The sequence below is a fragment of the Mycena indigotica genome, assembly GCF_014461135.1.
Source record: "Mycena indigotica strain 171206Taipei chromosome Unknown Mind.scaff0008, whole genome shotgun sequence".
Taxonomy (NCBI): domain Eukaryota; kingdom Fungi; phylum Basidiomycota; class Agaricomycetes; order Agaricales; family Mycenaceae; genus Mycena; species Mycena indigotica.
Window position 1 is genome coordinate 392,542 of NW_023503007.1, and position 22,609 is coordinate 415,150.

At 53.8% G+C, this 22,609-nt stretch overlaps 2 protein-coding genes across 2 annotated transcripts; both read left to right on the top strand.

The window, feature by feature from the left end:
• Positions 1–5,508: 5,508 nt before the first annotated feature.
• On the top strand, positions 5,509–8,100 carry MIND_00908400 (uncharacterized protein; the record flags this gene model as incomplete). The annotated part of the gene is made up of 17 exons (XM_037365724.1): positions 5,509–5,544; positions 5,595–5,658; positions 5,701–5,785; positions 5,823–5,988; positions 6,035–6,103; positions 6,152–6,266; positions 6,320–6,357; positions 6,408–6,419; positions 6,475–6,540; positions 6,586–6,706; positions 6,760–6,902; positions 6,951–7,164; positions 7,211–7,259; positions 7,306–7,569; positions 7,623–7,709; positions 7,761–7,880; positions 7,932–8,100. The coding sequence occupies 17 exons, from the start codon at positions 5,509–5,511 to the stop codon at positions 8,098–8,100; spliced, it is 1,818 nt and encodes a 605-aa protein (XP_037217136.1).
• Positions 8,101–8,901: 801 nt separating this feature from the next.
• On the top strand, positions 8,902–11,158 carry MIND_00908500 (MYND-type domain-containing protein; the record flags this gene model as incomplete). Its single annotated transcript, XM_037365725.1, has 3 exons — positions 8,902–8,961; positions 9,011–10,571; positions 10,617–11,158. The coding sequence occupies 3 exons, from the start codon at positions 8,902–8,904 to the stop codon at positions 11,156–11,158; spliced, it is 2,163 nt and encodes a 720-aa protein (XP_037217137.1).
• Between the last annotated feature and the right edge of the window lie 11,451 nt (positions 11,159–22,609).

A 22,609-nucleotide genomic window follows, 5' to 3' on the forward strand; every position in this document is an offset into this window, starting at 1 on the left:
GCTCTCTACTAACTGCCATTCTGGCACAATATTGAGTCCTTTCAGTTAAGTAGTGCTCTAAATAGTACAAAAATATGCTCCCTCATAATACTCACCTAAATCTTATATGTAGCTAGCCTCTGGGAGCCCAGTCTGACCTACACTAACAGAGTAGATAGTACAAGTGTTGAGTGCCAAATGATCAATTATAGCCAACATGAGTGTCTAATTTGAGCTCATCATAGCCAGTACTGCAATAGGTCATAAGGAAGGAGGGGAGGAGAGGGGTGAGAGCGCAGGGGAGAGAACAGGAGGGGGAGGGGGGGGGGGGAGTAGATCATCAGATATCTGTTACTGAGCATTGATAGCCTATATGCCATTGAGGACACATACTATTTACCACCCTCAAGCTACTGATGTGCTTTGAGATACTCGCTATCACAGAAGATCATAGAGAGATATTATAGTTTGAAGATGTCTACTAACTTTCCTGACATGGGCTATATATGTCTTTGATTGACCTCTTGAAGAATGTGCAAGGTGCCTGGTAGACTTTGTATGATATGAGTTGATACATATATTGTGTCAAAGTCAGCCAGACTGCTGTTCTAATTAGAGTAGTGAAAGATGTCTACTAACTTCTGTGCAGGGAAGTTAGTAGACATGGTTATCTAAATTACATTAATCTAGGACGTTAGTAATATGGAAAACGTGTCAGTTGACATTCTAGAGCCCATTACACCATATGACTCTTCACCTACCACTTTTTTAACCAGTGTGAAAAATGTCTACTAACTTCTTTGCAGGGAAGTTAGTAGACATGCTAACTAAATTACATTAATCTAGGACTTTGGTAATATAAAAAAACATGGCAGTAGACCTTCCATAGCCTGTTATGCCATATGACTCTCTACCTACTACTTTTTTAACCAGTGTGAAATATGTCTACTAACTTCTGTGCTGGGAAGTTAGTAGACATGGTTAACTAAACTATCATCAATTCAGGACTTCAATGGTAGAAAAAACATGTCAGTAGACCTTCTATAGCCTATCATGCCACATGTCTTTCAACCTGTTGCTTTCTCAACCAACAGTGAAAGATGTCTACTAACTTCTGGTCAGGGAAGTTAGTAGATATGGTTAAATATACTATCATGAACTCTTGACTTGAAAGTATAAGAGACATCCCAGTAGACCCTCCCTGGCCTCACATACTACTAGTAGATTTGTGCCCTTTAGATGCTTTCTCAACCAAAGTGATCAAAGATGTCTACTAACTTCGCAGGCATAGAAGTTAGTAGACATGCTTAACAATACTATTATGAATCTAGGACTTCTCCAGGATACAAATCGTCCAAGGAAACCTTCCATAGCCTCACATGTCACACTTGGACCCTTTGGCTGGTTCCTGAACCAAAGTGATGACAGATGTCTATTAACTTCTGTGCTAGGGAAGTTAGTAGGCATGATCAACTATATTGTTATAAGTGCAGAACTTCAGCAGGACAAAAGGCATCCCAGTATACCTCCCATGGCCTCAAAAGCCATCCTTGTTCCCCCTATCTGTTTTCTTATCCCAAGTGATCAAAGATGTCTACTAACTTCACAGGCAAGGAAGTTAGTAGACATAGTGAACTATAATAAATCCAGGACTTCAGCAGGACAAGAGACATTCTAGTAGATATTTCATGGCCTGTGTGTCCCCCCAGTAACCTTCCCAACCAAACTGGTGGAAGATATCTACTGACTTCCATACTAAGGAGGTTAGTGCACATGATGGATTGTAAGCCCCCCCTCTTGCCAACTATGTCTCATATCCTCTACTGACAGTCCCAACACCTTCTACAGAGACTTACTTATATGTTCAAGGACCTACATGTGCATACTGTACCTAGTTAGCCCTTACTAACATAACTTGAAGTTAGTGGACAGGATAAGTTATTAGAGAGGACCCTTACAGCTAGGATCATCATTACCTACCTATAACCTCCCCTGACACTGGTATTGACACCCAAATTGCCCTACATACTCATACCATACTAAAATCCTCCAAATATCCCTTATAAAAGCTGTCTACTAACTTCAGACTCATCCATCACTAGATCAAAAGGCTTATATCTCCTTAACTACTCAAGCTATTGATAAACGGTTTGTACATTTGGTATCAGCAAAGCATTCTGCACAACTTTCGTTTTTTGATGCGCCATCAGATCGGGACGGTGGGCGGGACCATGGGCGACCCCAAGATCAACAGCCATCAGCAACTTTGATGGCAGTGATGAGATGAGGGCGGGGGAGGCGGGCAGAGGGCGGGACTTGACAGCAGACAGCGATGATGACCTTCGCTGTCATCGTGTCATCCGGTGATCATCCATTGATGCTCCGGCCAGCCCGCTCCCCAGCCCGCTCCCCCCAGCCGGCCTCCCCCCTTCCCCCCCAAAGACCTCCCGTCTACTAACATCCTGTCCACTAACATCCAGAAGCAAGTTTAAGGAAACACAGCGGATTTGAATTATCCCCTCTAGTTAGAGCTTCACCCCCCCCCTGAGGCTCTAACTAGAGGGGATAAGTGGGCAGGATAGGTGTGCACGAACATGTCGTGGCTTCACGGAATCCGCGTTGGATGCGCTGTGGTTTACCCAAACCAATATTCTCCACACTCTCGACGTCTTTCCGGAGGACCTCTTTCAATATGTCGGTCGTTCAGACGGAGGGTTTGATCTGGTCTGCACCTCTGCTGAGTTTAGTTCTGACTTGACCTATCTACAGTATCTCCGCCGACCACCTCGGCCGCACGACTTGCTGTATGCGCTGAGATATACGGGTCGCATTCGCCACCTTATTTGTCCTGCGTATGAGTATTCTTCAAGTTCACACTTAGTTGCGCAGGCATATGGCTTCCTGGTTGCCGCGTGCCACTCAGGCTTGCACCGGATTGCGTTGTTTCCAAATATGCGGGAGCTCGTATGGAAAGCGGGAAGTACTTGGAGCCTGAGGCACGATCCTCATCCCAGCATTCAAAAGGCACAGGCCTTCTTCCCGCAACTCATCCTCGTATCTGCGCCCCGTCTCACACATCTTCGACTGCGAACGGGCCGGCACTCTGCCTTGGGGTTCCTTTTACCAGTTGCCAGCAAGTTGCAAGTGCTCATGCTCGAGTCCCATGACATCTACGACCGCCTTTCTGAATACCCGATGTATTCCGAAGTCAATCCCGTCGCCCTTCCGAAGTCAGCTGAGAAACATTCGGGTGCTTGCCATCGGAAATCTGGATGACGCTGGCCTTTCTTATATCGCATGCCTGCCTCACTTAATGGAATTGGTGCTTTCGTTTCCTGGCCGGGGGGTGAATACGGGGGGCCACCTTCGTGAGCGAAGCCTGCCATTCAACGCTCTGCGCTTCCTTCGACTAAACATAGCCGCGGACGACCCAGACATACACCAAATTCTCCAGGATCCCGAGGACCGGTTTGCAATCGATGCCCTTGGATACTTTCTTCGGGCATGCGACACGCTGGCGCTCTCTTCGTTCATTGTTGACATCAAGCAGCTGGGGACTTGGATTGTCACCGAGCTGCTCGATATATTGTCGCAGCGCTGCTCCGTGGCCCAGCTGACCAAAGTTGTTTGCTTCATCGACTCGGTTTACGATGCAGAATTTGACCCGCATCCGAACTCCCTTGTCCAGCCTCTTCTGCGCTATGGGAATCTCCGTTGTCTCCAAATCGAGATAGGCTATGGGCTGGACATGGACGACCAGTTGCTAGGGCAGCTCGCATGCGCTCTGCCTCTCGTTGAAGTCCTCGTACTTGCCAAAAACATTGCATACAGAGACCAACAAGAATATTCCAGCCTCAAGCCACACCACTGGACCGGGTACGCCGGGTCGTTTGTTACCCTCGGTGGACTAGGGGTCCTCGCTCAGCATTGCCTTCATCTGTGTCAATTGCGGCTCACCATAGATGCGGCCTCGTCCACTCCGTCAGAAACTCCCCCGCAAAACTTGTGCATCTGTCCACTCAAGGTCTTTGACATCGTCGAATCGTCTATTGGGACCAGCCCGTGGGCGCGCGGTCTGGCTTCTCGCAACATTTCCCCAGCTGGAAAGTGTGCGGGTGATAAACGCCGAACGGTCTGCGGAAGAAGCCAGACGATACTTCGACGACCCTGACGAGTATGAGAACACGCTTGCACGCTATGGGAAGGTGTGGCAAGAAGTCAACGAGTTGCTTCCCCGGGTTCGCGATGTCTTGAAGGAGAGGCCAACAAGCAGCTACGAGGAGCTGGAGGAGTCGCTTGGCCATCTCTTGCGAGATTCGGATTCAGAGGACGGGGAGGTCGAGACGAGTGTTGCTGAGGTATCATAGTGATTGGAAGGACATGAGAAGCGTGCTGAAAAGTAAGGTATGTACACAATCCGTGATCTGAGGTATGATAGTCGTGTTATAGGTAGCGGATTTTATGAACATGGATATGGAGAAGCACGAAAAGATAGTTGTCATAGAGGGGAGTTGTGTATAACATGCGGGGGTACTTGTCCCAAACTTCCTTCCCGCACGGAAGATTTGGAGGAAGAGGTGGAAAAGCTCGAGACGCAATGCCGCTCCAGACAATGATGTCCTCAATTGGATGCAGGTTGTAGACACCTGGATATAACTTCGGAATGACTGGCCGTGGGTAACATGTGTGTCGGTAATGGAGAATGAAACAAAGTGTCCTGAAGTTGGGGAAGAAATGGCGAAATCGAGGTCGGAGTATGTCAAGAGCCTGTAATGACGCTTGTGGCAACAATGCATGTCCCGTTGTCGACAGTGGATAGGACTGAATGTCCGAAAAGACTTATAGACGGGGAAAGTGGGGGCAGGTATCGCGGCTGTGGTTTCTGCCGTAGATGAGGGAGGTTAGAAGGAGCCTGGTGTGGAGCGTAAGGATAAAGCACACAAGAGCTTATGTTGAGACGCACCAAGAAACGGGAGGAGGCCTTGTTTCTTGAAACCGCTCCCAGGTCATTCGTTTTTCGATGTGCTGCGAGGCGCAGCTAAGAAGATAGCTAGAGTATGGGACGATATTAGTAAGCTTTAATGGGAAAGTACAGTGGACATACCACGAACAGTCGCCATCTACATACCCAAAAACCGCTTTTTGCCCATGCTCGGATTGTGCCGTGCCCTTTGAATCACACTACATATGCGGGGTTCTGAGGGTCAGATATGTGGCCGCGAGCCACTAGATGCTACGCAGCATGGCCAGAGCACCTGAGAGGTTCGAAAAGGCATCCCCAGAACGAGGAGGAGGAGGAAAGGAAAAGTCGGCACGCGTGACGTCACGTTTCCCGAAAAGGACTCTGGTTGATCTCGTCTTCCACCAGCTTGTCATCCACAATGTGCTCTCGCCGTTGATTGGCACTCACTGGTGGCAATACTCGCGCTTCATATTCTCTCTTTGACTCAAAACACTCTCTTCTGTGCTAGTCCTCCTTCAAATCCTGCATACGAGTAAACGTTCACATAACGTCAATGTTTCGGGGCCATGGATGCTGTCGCCCGAGGAGCCTCCGTCAGCACAGTCAGTATAGTTTGTCAAGCGCTGACTGACTAGCGCTCAACGTCTTGTAGAAGATTGAAAGAAGATCTGCCGCGGTACGGCTTGCTCTGCGGCGCTGCGCTGACACGTTTGGATGTACGTTTTTTGGGTCAGCAAGCAACTCGAATATCCCGATAGTCTCTGAAAATGAGTCAATATTGTCCTTTGCGGCCGAAGCGCTCGAAATACCCCATTGCGTTTCTCCCTTGGTGAGTGCTATAAAGTATGTCTACAACTTCAAGTTCATTACTCTCTTCTAGAATGCTCGTCCAGATACTCCTCCCAATCGCGACCACGCTGCTCGCCTACCTGATCCTTCCACTCCTTCGAATACTATATCATAATTTCTCCTCGCCGTTGCGCAAGATTTTGCGCGGACCACCACTGAGCAATGTGCTCGTCGGAAACTTCAAAGAGATGACTTTGGTGAGTAACGAAAACCTGCCCCTTTGACTTGCGCCCATGCGACCAGGATGCCCGACGCGCGAGCGAATGGCGTGAGGAATATGGTGCCACCTTCATGTTCCATGGATTGCTCAGCGTGAGTTTTATCTGGGTATGGCTTCCATAACGCTCACAGTCCAATCAGATTCCCGAGCTACACACGTCGGACATCAAGGCGCTGAACCACATCATCACTCACTCCGAAATATACCAACGAGCAGATAGCGAGCGAGATGGGCTTCATCGATTTGTTGGTGAAGGTTCGTTCAAGTTGTTGAGTTCCCCCGTTTCTCGCACATAATCGAATTATTAGGGCTCTTATTCGCAGAAACGGACCAACATAAACGTCAGGTGAGTATTAGTCCATCTGTTCCAACCAATAATCACATATGGTCTGGCAGAGACGCGTTATAGTATGCTTGTTTATTCAGAGCCTGTTGTCAGCAACTGGAAATCTAACCTCAACAGAATCCTGCATTCACGCTTTCCCACATCCGCACCATCACGGAAACCTTCATTGAAAAAGCAATCCGAGTACGCTGCCATGCTCTCAGCAACTCTCCATACCTATTCGTCTAGTTGCGCGATATCTGGACCGAAGAAATTACACATGATGTCGACACCAAAAACGATTTCCGCGGCATCATAGACGTGCTGCCTGGGCTCAGGAAACTCACTTTGGACATTATCGGCCGCGCTGGTGGGTTTATCGGTTTCCCGCATTAGCCTGAAAGTTCTGATCATCTCGCACAGGTTTTGGCTACGATTTCAACGCACTTGAGGGCCACACCAGCGAGCTCGACCAGGCATTTACCGACCTCTTTCATGCCCCGCATGCAAACCTCTATGCGGCAGTCCGTCTGGCACAAACAGCTATACCCATTCTTAAACTACTGGTGTGTCTCCCGTCTACGCATCGGATTTTGATTTGAATACAGAGCTAGCCTCTTCCGGGAACATTCGTCCTTCGCTCCGCGCGCAACCGCATGGACGCTATCGGGCGCCAGATCATCGGCAAGAGCAAAGCGGGTCTTGTAGATGAGGAGGGGCTCAAGGCTCTTGGTGGGCGGAGAGACATACTTTCCGTTCTACTCAGGGCCAATATGTCCCCGGACTTGCCGCACAGCCAGCGCCTTTCGGACGCCGAAGTCCTTGCTCGTGAGTGAAGCATTTCGATATACTATTGCTATCTTCATCGTTGTAGAAATTCCCTCGTTTTTTGTCGCAGGACATGAGACGACAAGGCGAGCTCAGTGTGTTTCTGTCTTTTTGTGCTCATATATAACGAGCTCAATTTAGTGCCGCGGCCTCCTGGGCGCTCCACGCGCTTTCCACGAATGTTGCAGTCCAAGACGAGCTTCGTCGAGAACTGCTCGCGGTCCCAACGGACAACCCCACTTTGGACGACCTCAATGCGCTTCCATTTCTGGAGAAGGTCGTCCGCGAGACCATGCGGCTGCATGCGCCAGTCCTGTTCATGTTGCGCAAGGCGATGACGGATGATGTTCTGCCGCTAAGCAACCCGGTCATCGACCGTGAGGGCAAAGAACATTGGAGTCTCCCGTGGGCATTTTTATCTTCATCGACAACTGCACACGCTTATCTCCACCGCTCAGTGTTCCTAAAGGCCAGATCATCCATCTGCCCATCTGGGCGGTGAATACCTCGACGGAGATATGGGGCAAGGATGCATTAGAGTTTCGGTAAGCTTCCTTCGCTAACTCAGAATAATTATTGCAACTTATTCTGGGTAGCCCGGATCGATGGGAGAGCATCCCCGCTGCTGCCAGCGCTGTGCCCGGTGCCTGGGCTAATCTCTTCACCTTCCTGGCGGGCCCGCACCACTGCATCGGCTTCCGCTTCTCCCTTGCTGAGTCTGTTAACTCCCTGTTTCCTGATCCTTTTTTGCTTACGACTTAACCCAGACTCAAGGCAATCCTCTTCACGCTGATTCGCGCATTCGAAATTCGCTCAGCCAACGTGGAAGGAGGAATCGGGCCTGTCTTGAGCGGGGTGATGCAGCGACCGGGGGTGTTGGCGCAGGAAAACGGCTCGGGACTGCCGTTGGTGCTGAAGTTGGTGCAAGAGGTCTGATTTGTCGGCACAGTTAAAACAAGTATCTTCTAATTCACAAACTCTACTTCGTCTTCCTCGCGGCCGTTTGCAGACGACACACATCAATTTCGTCCTCCGCCGCCAGTCAGACGTCTTTCTTGTCTCATCGTGCAAACAGATATAGCCGTCGAGGGCTTCAAATGTCTTGTCGTCAAACTCGGTGAGTTGGGGAAGAGTTTGGGGAGTCGCAAAGCGTTGGCATTGACTCCAGCTGTGGCGCATAACACGTTTGTTACATGGTAGGACATCATGGTCGGGATGGAAGTCCGCGTGGCGGGTGAGGTCAAACTAGCCAGCACAGCTCCGACCCCGACTTCAATATCTTGATCGGCGGACCAGAAACCAGCCCTGAAGTAGGAATTAAGCAAAATAAACTTGTGGGGATACTAGTAGACGCACCACCAGCCAGTAGCACCAACAACGAGTTGGCCAAATGCTCCCTGTCAGGCGCCAGCCTGTGCCCCAAGCCGCCCCAAGCCAGTTCAACCACTCGTCAAATAAGATTCCAATGCGCTACATGGCCTTGTACGGTCGCTGGATTGCTTGCAGCTTACAAGAACGAAAGAGTCAAGCGCGATCAGGACAAAGGTAGCAAACATTTCCGCTCACCGAAGATAGTCTGCTTGGCCCTTCGCTGCCATTATGTGCGCTCAGCAACGCTTCATACTGTCCGGCTTGTTCTATGTAAGTTGTCGCGCCTTGTGGTGGTGGGCGAAAAGAAGAGGGAGTGGTGGTGGCTGTGCTAGCTTCGCCGGGTTAATCCGACACCATATGCACTGAATGCATCCTCTCATTCATGTGCAAACGCAAGGCCTCTACGAGCTTCCAGACCCGCTGAAAGTACGCGTGTGAACTCCCTCACAAGCTTTGGCAGCTCACCGCCACGTAGGAAATCGCCCTTGTCGCAGTCAGTCGCGACTGCACCGACTTTGAATTCACACAATTCGCCAATTGCTGGAGCACCTCGGACGAACGCACTAAATCCCTTCTTTCCCCTGCCCTTTTCGCCATCCTCGATCCAACCCGAATACCCCAAGCTACCGAGCTAGCAACGCTTTCTGCTCCTTCAAAGAAGTCCATTAGTCGGGCATTGGCGATTCTGGAGTCACTGTTGTCGTTAACCACCGAGGAGGAGCTTCCCGAGACCATCTTCGAACTCTCTCCCTCTGTTGTCGCGTGGGTGCGGTTCGCATACGACTTCCATGGTCATGCGAGTTTGGCGGCAGACAACTCGAACGGGGTCCAGACCAGAACGATGCTCACTATCTCGAAATCAGAGCTGCTAGTCTCTTTCATCCGCTTCAGTCGTCTGGTGGATGGGAAATGGATGGACCACCCAATGCCTGCCAGTATTCCCAACGTCCGTAATCCGTCCGACGTTTTTTGGAACACACCCGGATTTCTTGCTCTAGTCATTCATGCATGGGCGCATGCTATCTCCAACTTGTCGTACCCACTGGACGAGCCGGCCACGGACCTGGTCCTTGACTGCATGCTCTCGCTTCCCGAATACTTCGACCACACACAGCTTGACGAAATGATCCAAGCAGCTGGCGGCACACTCGACTGTCTCGTTTCTCTCATCAAGGCCCATCTGGTGATGACGCACGCCCTCCCCTTACATATCCGCACCGACCGCTATATCGTGGCCATGTTAGCGTATCCGCTGATATTGATAGTTGGAGCAAATGACTTGTTGGACTCAGAACAACAGGACTCGGAGTCCTACGATATAGTTGTAGCACGCGTTCTTCTGGCGCACAACATATTTCCAGACCTCTTCCAATTACTCTCTAACGCGCTTCATACACCTCCCCAGCCTGGCGTATCAACCTTATCATGCTGGCGGCGGACCCTCCACCTCGTTATCGATGTCACGAATCTCCTCATAAGCACTGGACCAGATGCGTTGCATGAAGCCCTCCGCCATGATATGATTCCGCAACTTCTTGCAACAGCGCGTTTCCTGCCTGACAAACAGCTTTCCCGGAATTTGACACGATTCATCCAGAAGCAGTTGCCACGTGGTCTCGTATACCCATCCACCCTCCCCTTGATCGTCGACGGAATCGATGGTATCGAGAAGTCCAACTTGGGAGAATTCTTAAATGACCCGAACTCACCACTCTTTCCCCTCTGGTCCCGATTGAAGAAAGATGCTGCTTACCAAGAGCGTATCCTACTTGTTCTTCACAGCCAAGGTGTCCGGGCCCAACTAGTCGCGTGCGACAATCCACCTGTGGGTCTTAGAGGTCCAACTCCTTTATTCCGCTCTGCTAAAATCCTTGCCGCTGCTCTCCAACAGTGCAGCCGCATCAAGACACGCGACGAATTTAAACGATGCTCAGGCTGCTATCTGCGAATCTATTGCTCGAAAGCGTGTCAAACGGTTGATTGGCGCGAGGGTAACCACCGGTCAATATGTGCAGCCACGAAAACAGAATACACACGTGAGTCAACTCAAGTTGGCTGTTGCGCGGATCACTTATACCTAGGGCCAGACGTGCACGCGATTTTCTCCAAACCCCAGCTTGCAATGTTCCGTCTCTCTCTGCATTCCTTCTACACGGACAACATCCTCGAAGTCCACACCTTCAACAGCACTCTCCGCGAAGAGACCGTGCAGCAACAGCTTCTCGCCAGTCCCAATTCCGACCCGCGGCCGGTTATGCTGAACATCATAAGTTTTCGGGACGGCGTGCCGCAGATAAATCAGCTCGCGATCCGCTCCGCCTTGACACTCGAGCCTGACGCGCGCAAAGCGTTGCTTCGCGACATCCCGACCCTGGACGACTGGATTGACCGCGCGCGGCGGAGCAACGGGCGGATGCTGCTCCATATCATGGTTGTCCCCATTGGAGTATTCAAACACGCATTAATTTTTCCGTTGCGCATGAACATGGCTTTCTTGGAGGATGCCGCACTGAGAGCGGCGCGGTCCATCGATGGACGGGAGGACTACGAAAGTGTTATGCAGTTGGCGACATTGTTCCAGGCAACGAGGCCGCCAGAGAGACTTGTAGCTATTCACCAGTAGAAGCAGGTAATTACCAGTAGTCAAAGAGATTATGAATAGATAGTAGTAAAGATAACGACGGTGGTATCAATAGTAGCAGGGAACGGAAATAAGTACGAGGATATAAGAAATATGCTCGGTAGTAGACAGGGCGACATACATTGAATGAGCATATCAACAGGATACACTGGCACCTCCAGCCCACATCATGCCCGTTGTCCCACAAACCATGGCTACAGTGGCCCCGCCGAAAACGTGCCCAACAACTGCCTTCCACGCAGAATGGCGCGGGAAAAAGAATTGGGTAGCACGAGTTCGACATATTCCATATAAAGATTCACTGGGTTTGGTCGCACGTCCTGTGCCCCTCGAGATACATCGCAGTCTTTCGAAAAGAAGGGTGGCACGTGACTTTCCATTTTCGGACAACCGGAAAAATGGCGGGCACGCGTAGTGGAGACAGGGAACTCGGCGCCGCCGCGGGTGGTAGTTGAAAGCATTCGGGAAGGCATGATAAGCTGGGTTTAAATAACTGTGGTATGTTCCAGCAGTGCAGCAAGGCTGGAGCATTGCCGACGTGTGAGTCGAGGAGTGGTGGGAGCCAGTCGCATGGCTTGCGTGTCATGGTGTTGGGGTCGAATGGAGAAAGAGGGCGGCAGATGGAGGCGGTAGCGGGAATGAAGAGCTAAGGAGATGTGAGGATAGGCGAAGAGAAGCCGACACTCAGGCTGTTTTTCACGCACAAGTTTCCCGCAGGCTGCAGCTCTCGGTATTCGTGTAGACGCCTTGGCTTTGGGATAGCACATCGTTGGAGAGTCTCGGATGCGTTGACTGGCCGGGAGTAAGCGAGGACAAGAGCCGCAAGCAGGGGACACCACGAGGGGGTGATAGGTCTAATCGTTTTCGCATCGATGTGGTCGTCTTTGAGCGAGACGAAGGCCATGTCGGTTCCTTGATCGACGTTTACTCGGAGTCCCAGCTGAGCCTGAACGGGGACTGGTCAGTAGACATATTGCGAGATGTGGCCTTTTGACGTACACCGGCATCCAGTCCCGTGTTCCAGCGCTCTTCCGCAAACCATCCTTGAGTCTAGCAGCCTTGTAGTAGCATAGGACAGCTGGAGAGCGGACTGAGCGAATAGCAGTGTATGATTGTGCAAAGGTCTGTTTTTGCAGCAACTATCATCCTCCCAGCGCGGATTGGTTGACGAAATCCTCCTGTTTATCTTCAAACAGCTTCGAGACTGAGAGGGTCATTCGATGAAGGAAGAATGGCGAGCTTCTGGTGGGCGATGGAGTGGGTCGGGCGGACGGAGGTGGTGGCTCGGGGTAACGTATCGATGGTCACGTGCTACTGATCTACCCTACTACAGGTGCCCCCTGTTGAAATGGCGACGTCCTCGTCGCCCGCTGAACTCTCTAAACCCACAAAAAACCCATATCATGTACCTCTGTAACTGCTATAATCTTCTAAATGGGATAGGTTGGCTGTTGATGGCATGTGAAGACGACCAAATCATGGTGTGAAATCGATGGAAGCGTGTGTGCAGCGTCGAAAACGGATGTAGGCGCAGAGCAAGGTCAACAATGCCATCCCCCACAGGACTCCACACCCTTGGATAACGTTCCGATGTCGACGGCCAGCCGTTGCTGACTCCACACCCTTGGACACGCTCCGATGTGGACTAGGGTGCTGTGAGTAATCACCCCCCGTTTCGAAACAGCTTCTAAACACCCCCCGTTTTGAAACAGTTTCGAAACCGGCCGCTTACCGGGGCCGGACCACCCGGCGCTCGTAGCCGGCGATGGTTCCAGTCGGTCCGAATCCAGGCCAACTGAGCTTGGTGACAGGAACTCCGCGGAAGTCAGCGATGGCTCGGCGACGGCCTCAGTTGGCCGGCGAGGCCATAGCATCCGTTGCCGATGGGGTGGTGCAGGTATCCGGGAAGCCATGGGCCGGTCCCGGAGTCACGTGTCGGTTTCGAAACCGGGTCGACCCCCAGCCGATTTCAAAACTCACACGTGTTTCGAAACCGGTTTCAAAGCCGTTTCGAAACACATTCAACTCATAGCACCCTAATGTGGACGGCCGCTGGCAAGAATGACACAGCCTCACGAGGACTGCGACGGCCTAGATGACGACTGGGCGATGGTGGTGGATGTCAGGGGAACCTCCCTTTCGGCCCGGAGACGCGCCCGACTCCGGTCCGACTCCGGTTCCGACTCCAGTCCGGCCCTCCATCTCGCCCGCACAATCACCGATCCGTCAACGCCCTCCCGACGGTCGCCCTGGGACCTCGCCTGCGACGCCGCCCAAGCCTTCTGTGCCCGACAGCGGCAGCTACGGACAAGCAGTATATAGTCAGCTACCTAGCAGGCGGACCCTTAGAGTTTCTTCTCTTCGGATCCTCCCCTGCTAGGTCAGCTTCATTTGTATTTGCTTACCAATGTTCACTCTTCGGATCCTCCCCTGCTAGGACCTTGATCTCAGGCCTCCGGGGTTGCCCTTACAGCAGAAGAAACTCTCTACGGGATCAACCGGACAAGATTGCCAGGTTCGGGCGCTAACTCAGGCTCGGAGTACGAGTCCGTTCCGCCCTCGTCACCACCCCTGCCACTTGTCCCCTCCTCCTCTACTCCTGTGGTCCCCGCACCCGTCATGCCGTCCGGAGTCACTCCTACCGCAGACGCCCGGCTGGACTCACTCGAGGCGAAAATCGATAGCCTAACTGAGGCCCTTGCTTTACTCACCAACCAGGCTTCCGCTGCCGCTGCCGCCGCTAATAATGCTGGCGGACCCCAAACACCATCGCCGGAGACGTCGATTCCGACTCCGACTCCAGTCCAGGGCGACTCCGAAGCCCTTTTTGGCGACATCAACCTCGCCTCAAAATTGGTCTTGCGACCAAACCCCCCGTTCACCTTCAACGGCGACCGGAAACGCAGCCGCGCGTCCTCTCACGCGGTCCGCACCTACGCCCGCCTTGCCCCTGAGGCCTTCGTGGTCAACGGAGAGGCGAGCGAGGAAAAGGCCGTCCGCTATGCCATGTCGTTTATGGCAGAAGGACCCGCTCAGCAATGGGCGGAGCGCCACGGAAGCAAAGCCCCGTTTCCGTTTCCGTCCTGGGGCTCGTTCGTTTCCAAGTTTCGACTCCGGTTCGTCGAGGAGAACGAGCAAGATCACGCTCTCTCCAAGCTGGAGACTTCCGCCTATCACATGGGTACAAAGGATGTCTACCAGTACACCGACGACTCGAGGACCTGATGGACCTCGCCGGATTCAAGACGCGCTGGTCAAGGTGACCAAGTTCCGCCACGGACTTGACCCCTTGATCAATAACGGAATCACGTCCTCAAACGACCCCCGGACCTCCGGGATTACCTTAGCTGGCGCACCCGGGCCTTCCGTCAATACGAGGCCCTGGTCCGGGCCAAGCTGATCAAGTCAGCCGCCCCCAAGACGCCTGGTGGTTTGATTCGGACTCCGTTTCCGGTCAACCGCATCCCGGCTCCGGCCCCTTTCCGCCCGGTGGCTCCGGTCGTGCCACCCGCGGCCCGCGCCCCGCTCCGGCGCCTCCAGCTCCCGTCCCTATGGAGTTGGATCGCACCAGGGCTCGGGGTGCCCCTCGTCGCGCCTGCTTCAGGTGCGGCGACCCAAACCATCTCGCCCGGGATTGCCCCCCCCCGCCGATGTCCACTCGATGGACATCCTTGACGAGGTGATCCAACAACTCGGTGACGAGATGTTAGCGGAGTTGATCGCCCGCTACACGGACACAGCTGCCCTGCCGGAGACGGCAGCGGAGTCGATGGCCGGAGAGGATTTTGTCCCCCGCGACGAGTGACTGGTGTGCCCTCGTTCGCGTCTATAAATCATTTTGCCTCTTTGTATGATGAATGCAGTTCCTTGCCCTACAATGAGCCCGAAACGAAAGACACACCCTCTCCTGCCCCCCGCCTCGACTCCGTCTCCGACTCCGCCCGCGACTCCGGTCATCGTCTCCTCCGCCGCCTCACTGCCTGGGAAAAGAAACTGCCCAAGCAGTACACCGTTGCCGCTGCCCCTGGGGCGAACTCCCTCCACCTCCCGTTAGAGCTCGAGTCCCCACCACCAGCGCTGAAGCTCTCGCTCTCTGGGCTTGTCGACTGTGGTGCCACCTCCGACTTCATTGACACGAACTATGTCGCTCGGAATGGCATTCCGGTCCGCACTCTTGATCAGCCGATTCCGGTCTTCAATGTCGACGGCACCCCCTAATGATGCCGGCTCCATCAAACAGATCGCGGACTTGGTCCTGCGCTACAGAGGCCATGCCGAACAAGTTCAACTGGCCGTCACCCATCTTGGCAAGCAAGACCTCATCCTGGGGTATTCCTGGTTGCGGAAACATAACCCAGAGATCAATTGGGAAACCAAGGAGGTCAAGATGACACGGTGCCCCCGCAATTGCTCGACCTGCCGTGAGGAAGAGCGCGTCGAACGGACCGAGTTGCGGCGACTCCGGTCGCTTCAGAAGCGTCTCCGCTCCGGCCCGTTCCCCTCGGTCTGCGCCATGGACCTTTCTGGGTCTGATGACGGAGACGATTCCGTCTCCGGTGACGACTCCGGCCTGCCTGATCTGACGCCGGACTCCGGACGACGATGATGACGATGGTCAGCTTGAAGATGGTGACCGCATCTTCTACACCTCGTTCCGCCCCTCGGAGGAGAGATACGCTGGCAGTACTGTCTCGCAACGCCTGGCCGAAGCCTTCGCCAGGAACTCCGCCCCTCCGCCCTCCGAGATCCCGGACTGGGCTAAGGAGTTCCAGGACGTCTTCAACAAGGAGTCCTTCGACACGCTACCGGAGCGGAGAGCCTGGGACCACGCTATTGAACTCGTCCCCGACGCTAAGCCCACCAACTGCAAGGTGTACCCCATCTCGCCCCTCGAGCAACGCGAGCTCGACGCGCGTTCATCGAGGAAGGGCTTTCGACGGGCCGGATTCGCCCCTCCAAGTCTCCGATGGCGTCTCCGGTCTTCTTCGTCAAGAAGAAGGACGGCGGACTCCGCTTCGTCCAGGACTACCGTGCTCTCAACGCGATGACTGTCAAAAACCGGTACCCCCTTCCGCTGATCAACGACCTCATCAACCGGCTCAAAGGCGCTCGTTACTTCACCAAACTCGACGTCCGTTGGGGCTTCAACAACGTCCGGATCAAGGAAGGTGACGAGTGGAAAGCGGCTTTCCGGACTAACCGAGGCCTGTTCGAGCCCTTGGTGATGTATTTCGGCCTGACAAACTCTCCCGCGACATTCCAAACGATGATGAATGACATTTTTCAGGACCTCATCCTCTCCGGAGACGTCATGATCTACCTTGACGACATCTTGATCACCCATTCCGACCTCCGGAAACACCGGCAGATTGTCCAGGAGGTCTTACGGCGACTCCGGGAGCACAAGTTGTACCTTCGAGCGTGTCGATCCGCGGATCAGGACGACGGAGGACGCTTAAGTAGCTAGTGATCCGTTGCACAGCCTCACTCGTTCTTCTCCCGAACAGTGAGGTATGTGCGCGACGCGACTCGTGTATTCTTGTATTCTAACTGTGCTACAGCAGCTTGAAGCTGACTGAGTACAGGTAATATGACTTCGTTCTTCTCCCGAACAGTGAGCAGCTTGAAGCTGACTGAGTACAGGATCAACAGGTTATGGGCCATAGCGTTTGAAGACGCTCGACTCCTGTAACTCGCGACGCTTCCTCCGCCCTCGTATCCACTCTCGCTGCACTTGCCTCTTCTCGCCGAATCGCGACACCATGTTCTCTCGCCCGTCGAATCCTTTCCTTGACGCCTATGGCGAGACTCGCGCGTGGCTTGCGTACCCCGCAGGCTCCCTCTCTTCCTCGCCAATCGTTCAACAACCCGTTTGCTTCCATGTCGTCTGTGCCGTCGCTTGGGCGAGCTGCATTTGGGGAGCCTTTGCCGTACGTTCCCTCGTTCCCCCATGCTGGCTCGTATCCCTCTCCCCACTTCTCGCCGATGTTCCAACCTTTCCCTCCCCATGTTTTCCCCACCTCGCCACCTCCTGCTCGCCCCTTCTCTATCACCATCTCCAACTGGTCCGAAGACGACTTCCTCTCGCTCTCGAAGGGTAACTGGGCAGACTGGTCGGGCCGTGTTGAACGCAACCTTGGTCTGCATGCCGGGGCCACGCATTTTCTCGACCCTGCACACACGCCCGATTCGCTCAACCCAGTCGCTGTTGCAACATGGACCGACAACAACACAGTCGTGAGGTCGTTCATCCTCTCGGTCCTGTCGAGCACAGAGCGCGATGCTGTGGAAGCACACGAGTCGGCCTCTGCGGTCTGGCAAGCCCTGCGTGTTCGCCACGTCCACCGCGGTCCGCTGAACCAGGTCAAAGCTTTAAAGGCCGCGTTCGAACTCTCTTACTCTGCCGACGTCACGTCTTTTGAACGCACGACTGAGCAGCTCAAGGCGTGGAACAAGGTGATCTGGGCTGGGGGCGCTCCCACTGCTGAGAGTTTCTTGACGGCTCTCCTCGTCGGTGCTCTTTCAGCCAACCACGGTGATCTGGTCAACGGCCTACTCGCGCGTTCCACTCTCTCCGCGGAGGATGTCGAAAAAGCCATCGTCGACAAAGCTACTGCCCCTACTCCTACCACAGTTGCCTTTGCAGCCACGGGGGGTGGTCGTCGTCGCGACATCTGCACTGTCAAGGCCTGTACAAGTCGCGAGACGCATACATCCAAGTACTGCGTTGCAGAAGGCGGAGGCATGGCTGGGAAATCTGTGGCTGAAGCTCGCGCGGCGAGGGAGACTGACAGGAAGAGGAGCACGGGCCGAGGAAGCGGACAAACGAAAGGTACACATAATGCAAGCTTATTCAAACACGACGCGAACGGCAAGGCATACTTGACCGTGGCAGGTACAGACTACTATGTTTGGCCAATGCCTTCACCCAATCCTGCGACTCCTCGAACTCTACCAACGGCAAACTTCATCAACCTCCAATCGGATTCGCTGCCTGCCAAGATCGACCCGCTGTATCTGGCGGAGACTCACGCTGTGCTGGCGGATGCCTTCGCGCCGTTGGATTGGACGACAATGCAGGCGAACACGGCGACAAGCAATTCGTTCGTTGTATTTCCTGACTCTGGCGCCAACGTCCACATTTCCCCCTTCGAAGATGATTTCATTGATCTGCTACCGATTGCGCCACACTCCATTAAAGGCTTCCAGGGATCTTCGATTGACGCTGTTGGAATCGGGTCAATCGCGACAGACTGCTTCACCATCACAAATGCGCTTTATGTCCCAAAGGCGACCGTACGCCTTATCTCCGTCAGCCGCCTTTGCAAGGATCTTGACTTGGCTTGTCATTTCGATGCCGAACGCATCTGGATTACGAACCCCGATGGGACACGCGTTTGCTCGGGAAACATCGACAAGTCTCGGAACCTGTACCGCCTAGACTGCAGCCTTGCGATCCCTGCGTCACCTTTTGCTGCCTCCGCTACTGCCCGCGATGTGGATTCCTGGCACTGTCGTCTAGGGCACGCCCATCCGCAAGCCTGTCTCGATCTCTTCCAGTCCGGTGGGGCTACCGGTATGGATCTCCTTCCCTCTGCTGTTGCGACTCCTTGTGACGCGTGCCTTCTCGGAAAACAGGTCCGCGCGTCGATTCCGAAGGAGAGAGAGGGAGATAAGTCGGTGACGAGGTTGAGGAAAGTCTTTGTGGGCTTGAGCAGGCCGTTTAATGTGAAGTCAAGGAGCGGGAATGAGTATGTGATGGATGTCGTAGACGATGCTACCTCGCTCGGGTGGTGCATCCCCCTCCCGTCGAAAGCTAGCGCTTGCAAATTCATGCAACTTTGGATTTTGGCTGTCGAGACGGAATCCGGAGAGAAAGTGGTCGAGATCAACATGGATAACGGCGAGTTGAAGAGCACCGAGTTCGGCGACTGGTGCGCTGCTCGTGGTACCCAGCTGCGGTTTACGTCGCGGGAGACGTCGGCGCAGAATGGGAAAGTTGAGCGCTATCACGAAACTATCCACAACAAGGCGCGCACGATGCGTATTGCCTGCGGTGCCCCGCCCAACCTCTGGGACAAATTCTATGTCACCGCTGCCTATTTACATGCTCGCACCCCTTCGCGTTCGCAAGGCGGACGGATGCCTTACGAATGCTACCACCAGCGGAAGCCTAATCTGTCGCATTTACGCGAGATCGGCTGTCGGGCGTTTGTGCTGATTCCGGGACACAACCCCAAGCTTTTCGCTCGCTCTCTAGAGTGCATGCTTATCGGCTACACTCCTCGAGCCAAATCATACCGCTGCTGGGAGAGGTCTACCGGGAAAGTCTACGATTCCATTCATGTGAGGTTCATCGAGAACCTGCAGACCATACCTCTGAAGATCAATCGTGATGTCTTGCGTCGTAGGCTGGCGGATTTATCCAAGGAAGAGCCTGGTCCGGAGTCGGGGGTGCCGAACGACGAAGTGACCACCCGTCAACCCCTGGCCTCTTCGACCATGCCTCAGGATGCGGGAGTAGCTCTCCCGTCCATCGAGTTGCCTGACGAGGGTCCACGCCAGTCGGCACGCCTCGCTGGCAATGCCCACGCTGCGGTGGCAGGACTTGATCTCGAAGATGAAGATTTTTCGCTCGTGGTGGAGCAAGAGAATATCATCACGTCAACTCCCGGAGGACGATAACGGGACCAAAGCAGCGATGCTGGAGGCCCTCAACGCTTGCGTGGACGATGGACCGATCAACCTGGAATTTCCCAACGACCCGAAGTCTCGGAAAGAAGCGATGGCGGATGTGGACGCTAACCTGTGGTGGGACGGGGAAGTGGAAGAGATGAGTTCGTGGAAGAAACTGGACGTGTACTACCTCATACCTCCTGGGACCGCCCCGGCTGGCAAGACTATCCTCGATCTCTGGCCGATCTACCTGCGCAAACGCGATATGGCCAATGTGGTTGTGCGATACTGCATCCTAGGCAGTCGACAAGTCTTCGGGCGCGACTATACCGATACAACTTCCCCAACGGCTCGCCTCGAGTCTTTTCGCGCACTTTTACATCTGGCCGCTGCGCGTGGGATGGACCTGCAGCAGATCGATGTCAAGACTGCGTTCCTGAATGCACCGTTGCCTGTCGACAAACAACAGTACTGCCGCCAGCCAAAGGGCCATGAAGAACCGGGCAAAGAGAATTGGCTTATGCGTCTGAAGAAGAGCGTGTATGGGCTGCATCAAGCGGGATGCTGGTGGAACCGCACATTCAACGAGGCAATGATTTCATGGGGTTTCACTCGACTGCGCTGCGAATGGTGTGTCTATTATCGCAAGCGGGGCAGCGACATCACGATCGTTGCTGTGCATGTGGACGACATGCTCTCGGCTGCAACCAACCCGGCTGCGAACGAACTTTTCAAGACCGAGCTTCGTTCCAAATGGTCTATCTCCGATCTGGGGTCCGCGTCATTCTGCTTGGGGATCACTATCGTGCGTGACCCAGAACGGAGGATGATTAGCGTATCCCAGACGGCCCTGATCGACAGGATTGTCGTTCAGTTTGGCCAAGGAGATGCCCATGACGTGTACACGCCTATGGAACACAAGCTCTGCCTGGTTCGGCCCGAGTCTCCCCCGTCTGCCGAGGAATCCACACGCCTTGCGAAACTGCCCTACCGCTCTCTCGTCGGCTGCCTCATGTATGTGGCCATGGGAACGCGACCAGACGTGGCCTACGCTGTCTGCCATCTTGCTCGCTTCCTGGACTGCTATAGAGAGGCTCACTGGCTGGCAGCTATCCGCGTTGTGAAGTACTTGAAGTCGACACGATGCTACTCGTTGCGCCTGGGCGGAGACGATGTACGACTGTCGGGTTACTCAGACGCAGATTATGCCAATGATCCGGACACTCGCAAGTCGGTCATGGGGTATGGATTCTCTCGCTCGGCTCCGGCATGATATCTTGGTCGTCCCGGAAACAAAAACTGGTCGCTGGGTCATCGATGGAGTCAGAGTACGTGGCGTCGGCTGAGGCTGCGCACGAAGCATGCTGGCTCAGGAGCCTGCTTACTGGCCTGGGTGAACCACTGCCGGGTCCGACTCCAATACGTGGCGACAACAATGCAGCCCGGAAGATTGCGCTCGACCAGAGGTTCCACAGCCGCGCCAAAGCCATCGACGTGCGCTACAAATGCATCAACGACGTAGTCGAGAAAGGCAAAATCTCTCTCCCGCGCGTGTCGACCTACAACAACGTTGCCGACACTCTCACGAAGTCGCTAGCCCGAGTTGATTTCGAACGCCACCGTCAGACACTGGGAGTGATGGAGTAGGGTAAGGCTTCTCACGAGTGTCACGGATAAATACCTGTACTCTACCTGCGGGTAATTTGGGCTTCAAAACCAATACCTGCATTTGCAGCATCCGTGGGAAACGGGTACCTGTACTCACGGATACGGGTACCTGCACGGGTTATCCACGGGTATTTCATATAAAAAATCAGGATACTAAGGTATATGGACAATATAAGCATCTTATATAGGATGTAGTATCAAGTAATACACTGCTATGGACACCATAGGACATAGGAAGACTGTAGTGACTGAAACATATACAAGATAACAGATACTATGATCTTCCAAAGTCATACCTGTACTCTTGGCATCCGTGGGAAACGGATACCTGTATCCACGGATGTCAAACCCACGGATGTTTTCCTGCAGGTACCTGTGCAAACATCCGCGGATATTGACACTCGTGCGGAGCTTTAGAGTAGGGCGTTGGGGGTGCTTGCATGGGGGGTGGTGGTTGTTGTGGTTGTTTGCTTTCCACCGTCGGGGGGTGTGTCGATCCGCGGATCAGGACGATGGAGGACGCTTAAGTAGCTAGTGATCCGTTGCACAGCCTCACTCGTTCTTCTCCCGAACAGTGAGGTATGTGCGACGCGACTCGTATATTCTTGTATTCTAACTGTGCTACAGCAGCTTGAAGCTGACTGAGTACAGGTAATATGACTCGTTCTTCTCCCGAACAGTGAGCAGCTTGAAGCTGACTGAGTACAGGATCAACAGAGCGGAGAAGTGTGACTTTGAAAAATCGTCAATCGAGTACCTCGGAGTCATCATCTCCCACAACCACGTCGAAATGGACCCCGTCAAGGTCGCAGGCGTCTCCGCTTGGCCGACTCTGGAAAACAAGAAGGACATTCAGCAGTTCCTTGGGTTCGCTAACTTCTACCGCAGGTTCATTCGGGACTTCTCGACCCTTGCGCGCCCTCTTTTCGTGCTCACCAAGAAGGACCAGCAATGGACTTGGGGCGACGCGGAGGCCTCCGCGTTCCAAGCGATCAAGGACGCGGTCACCTCGGAACCGGTCCTGGCGATTCCGGACGACGCACGGCCTTTCCGACTCGAGGCGGACAGCTCTGATTATGCGACGGGGGC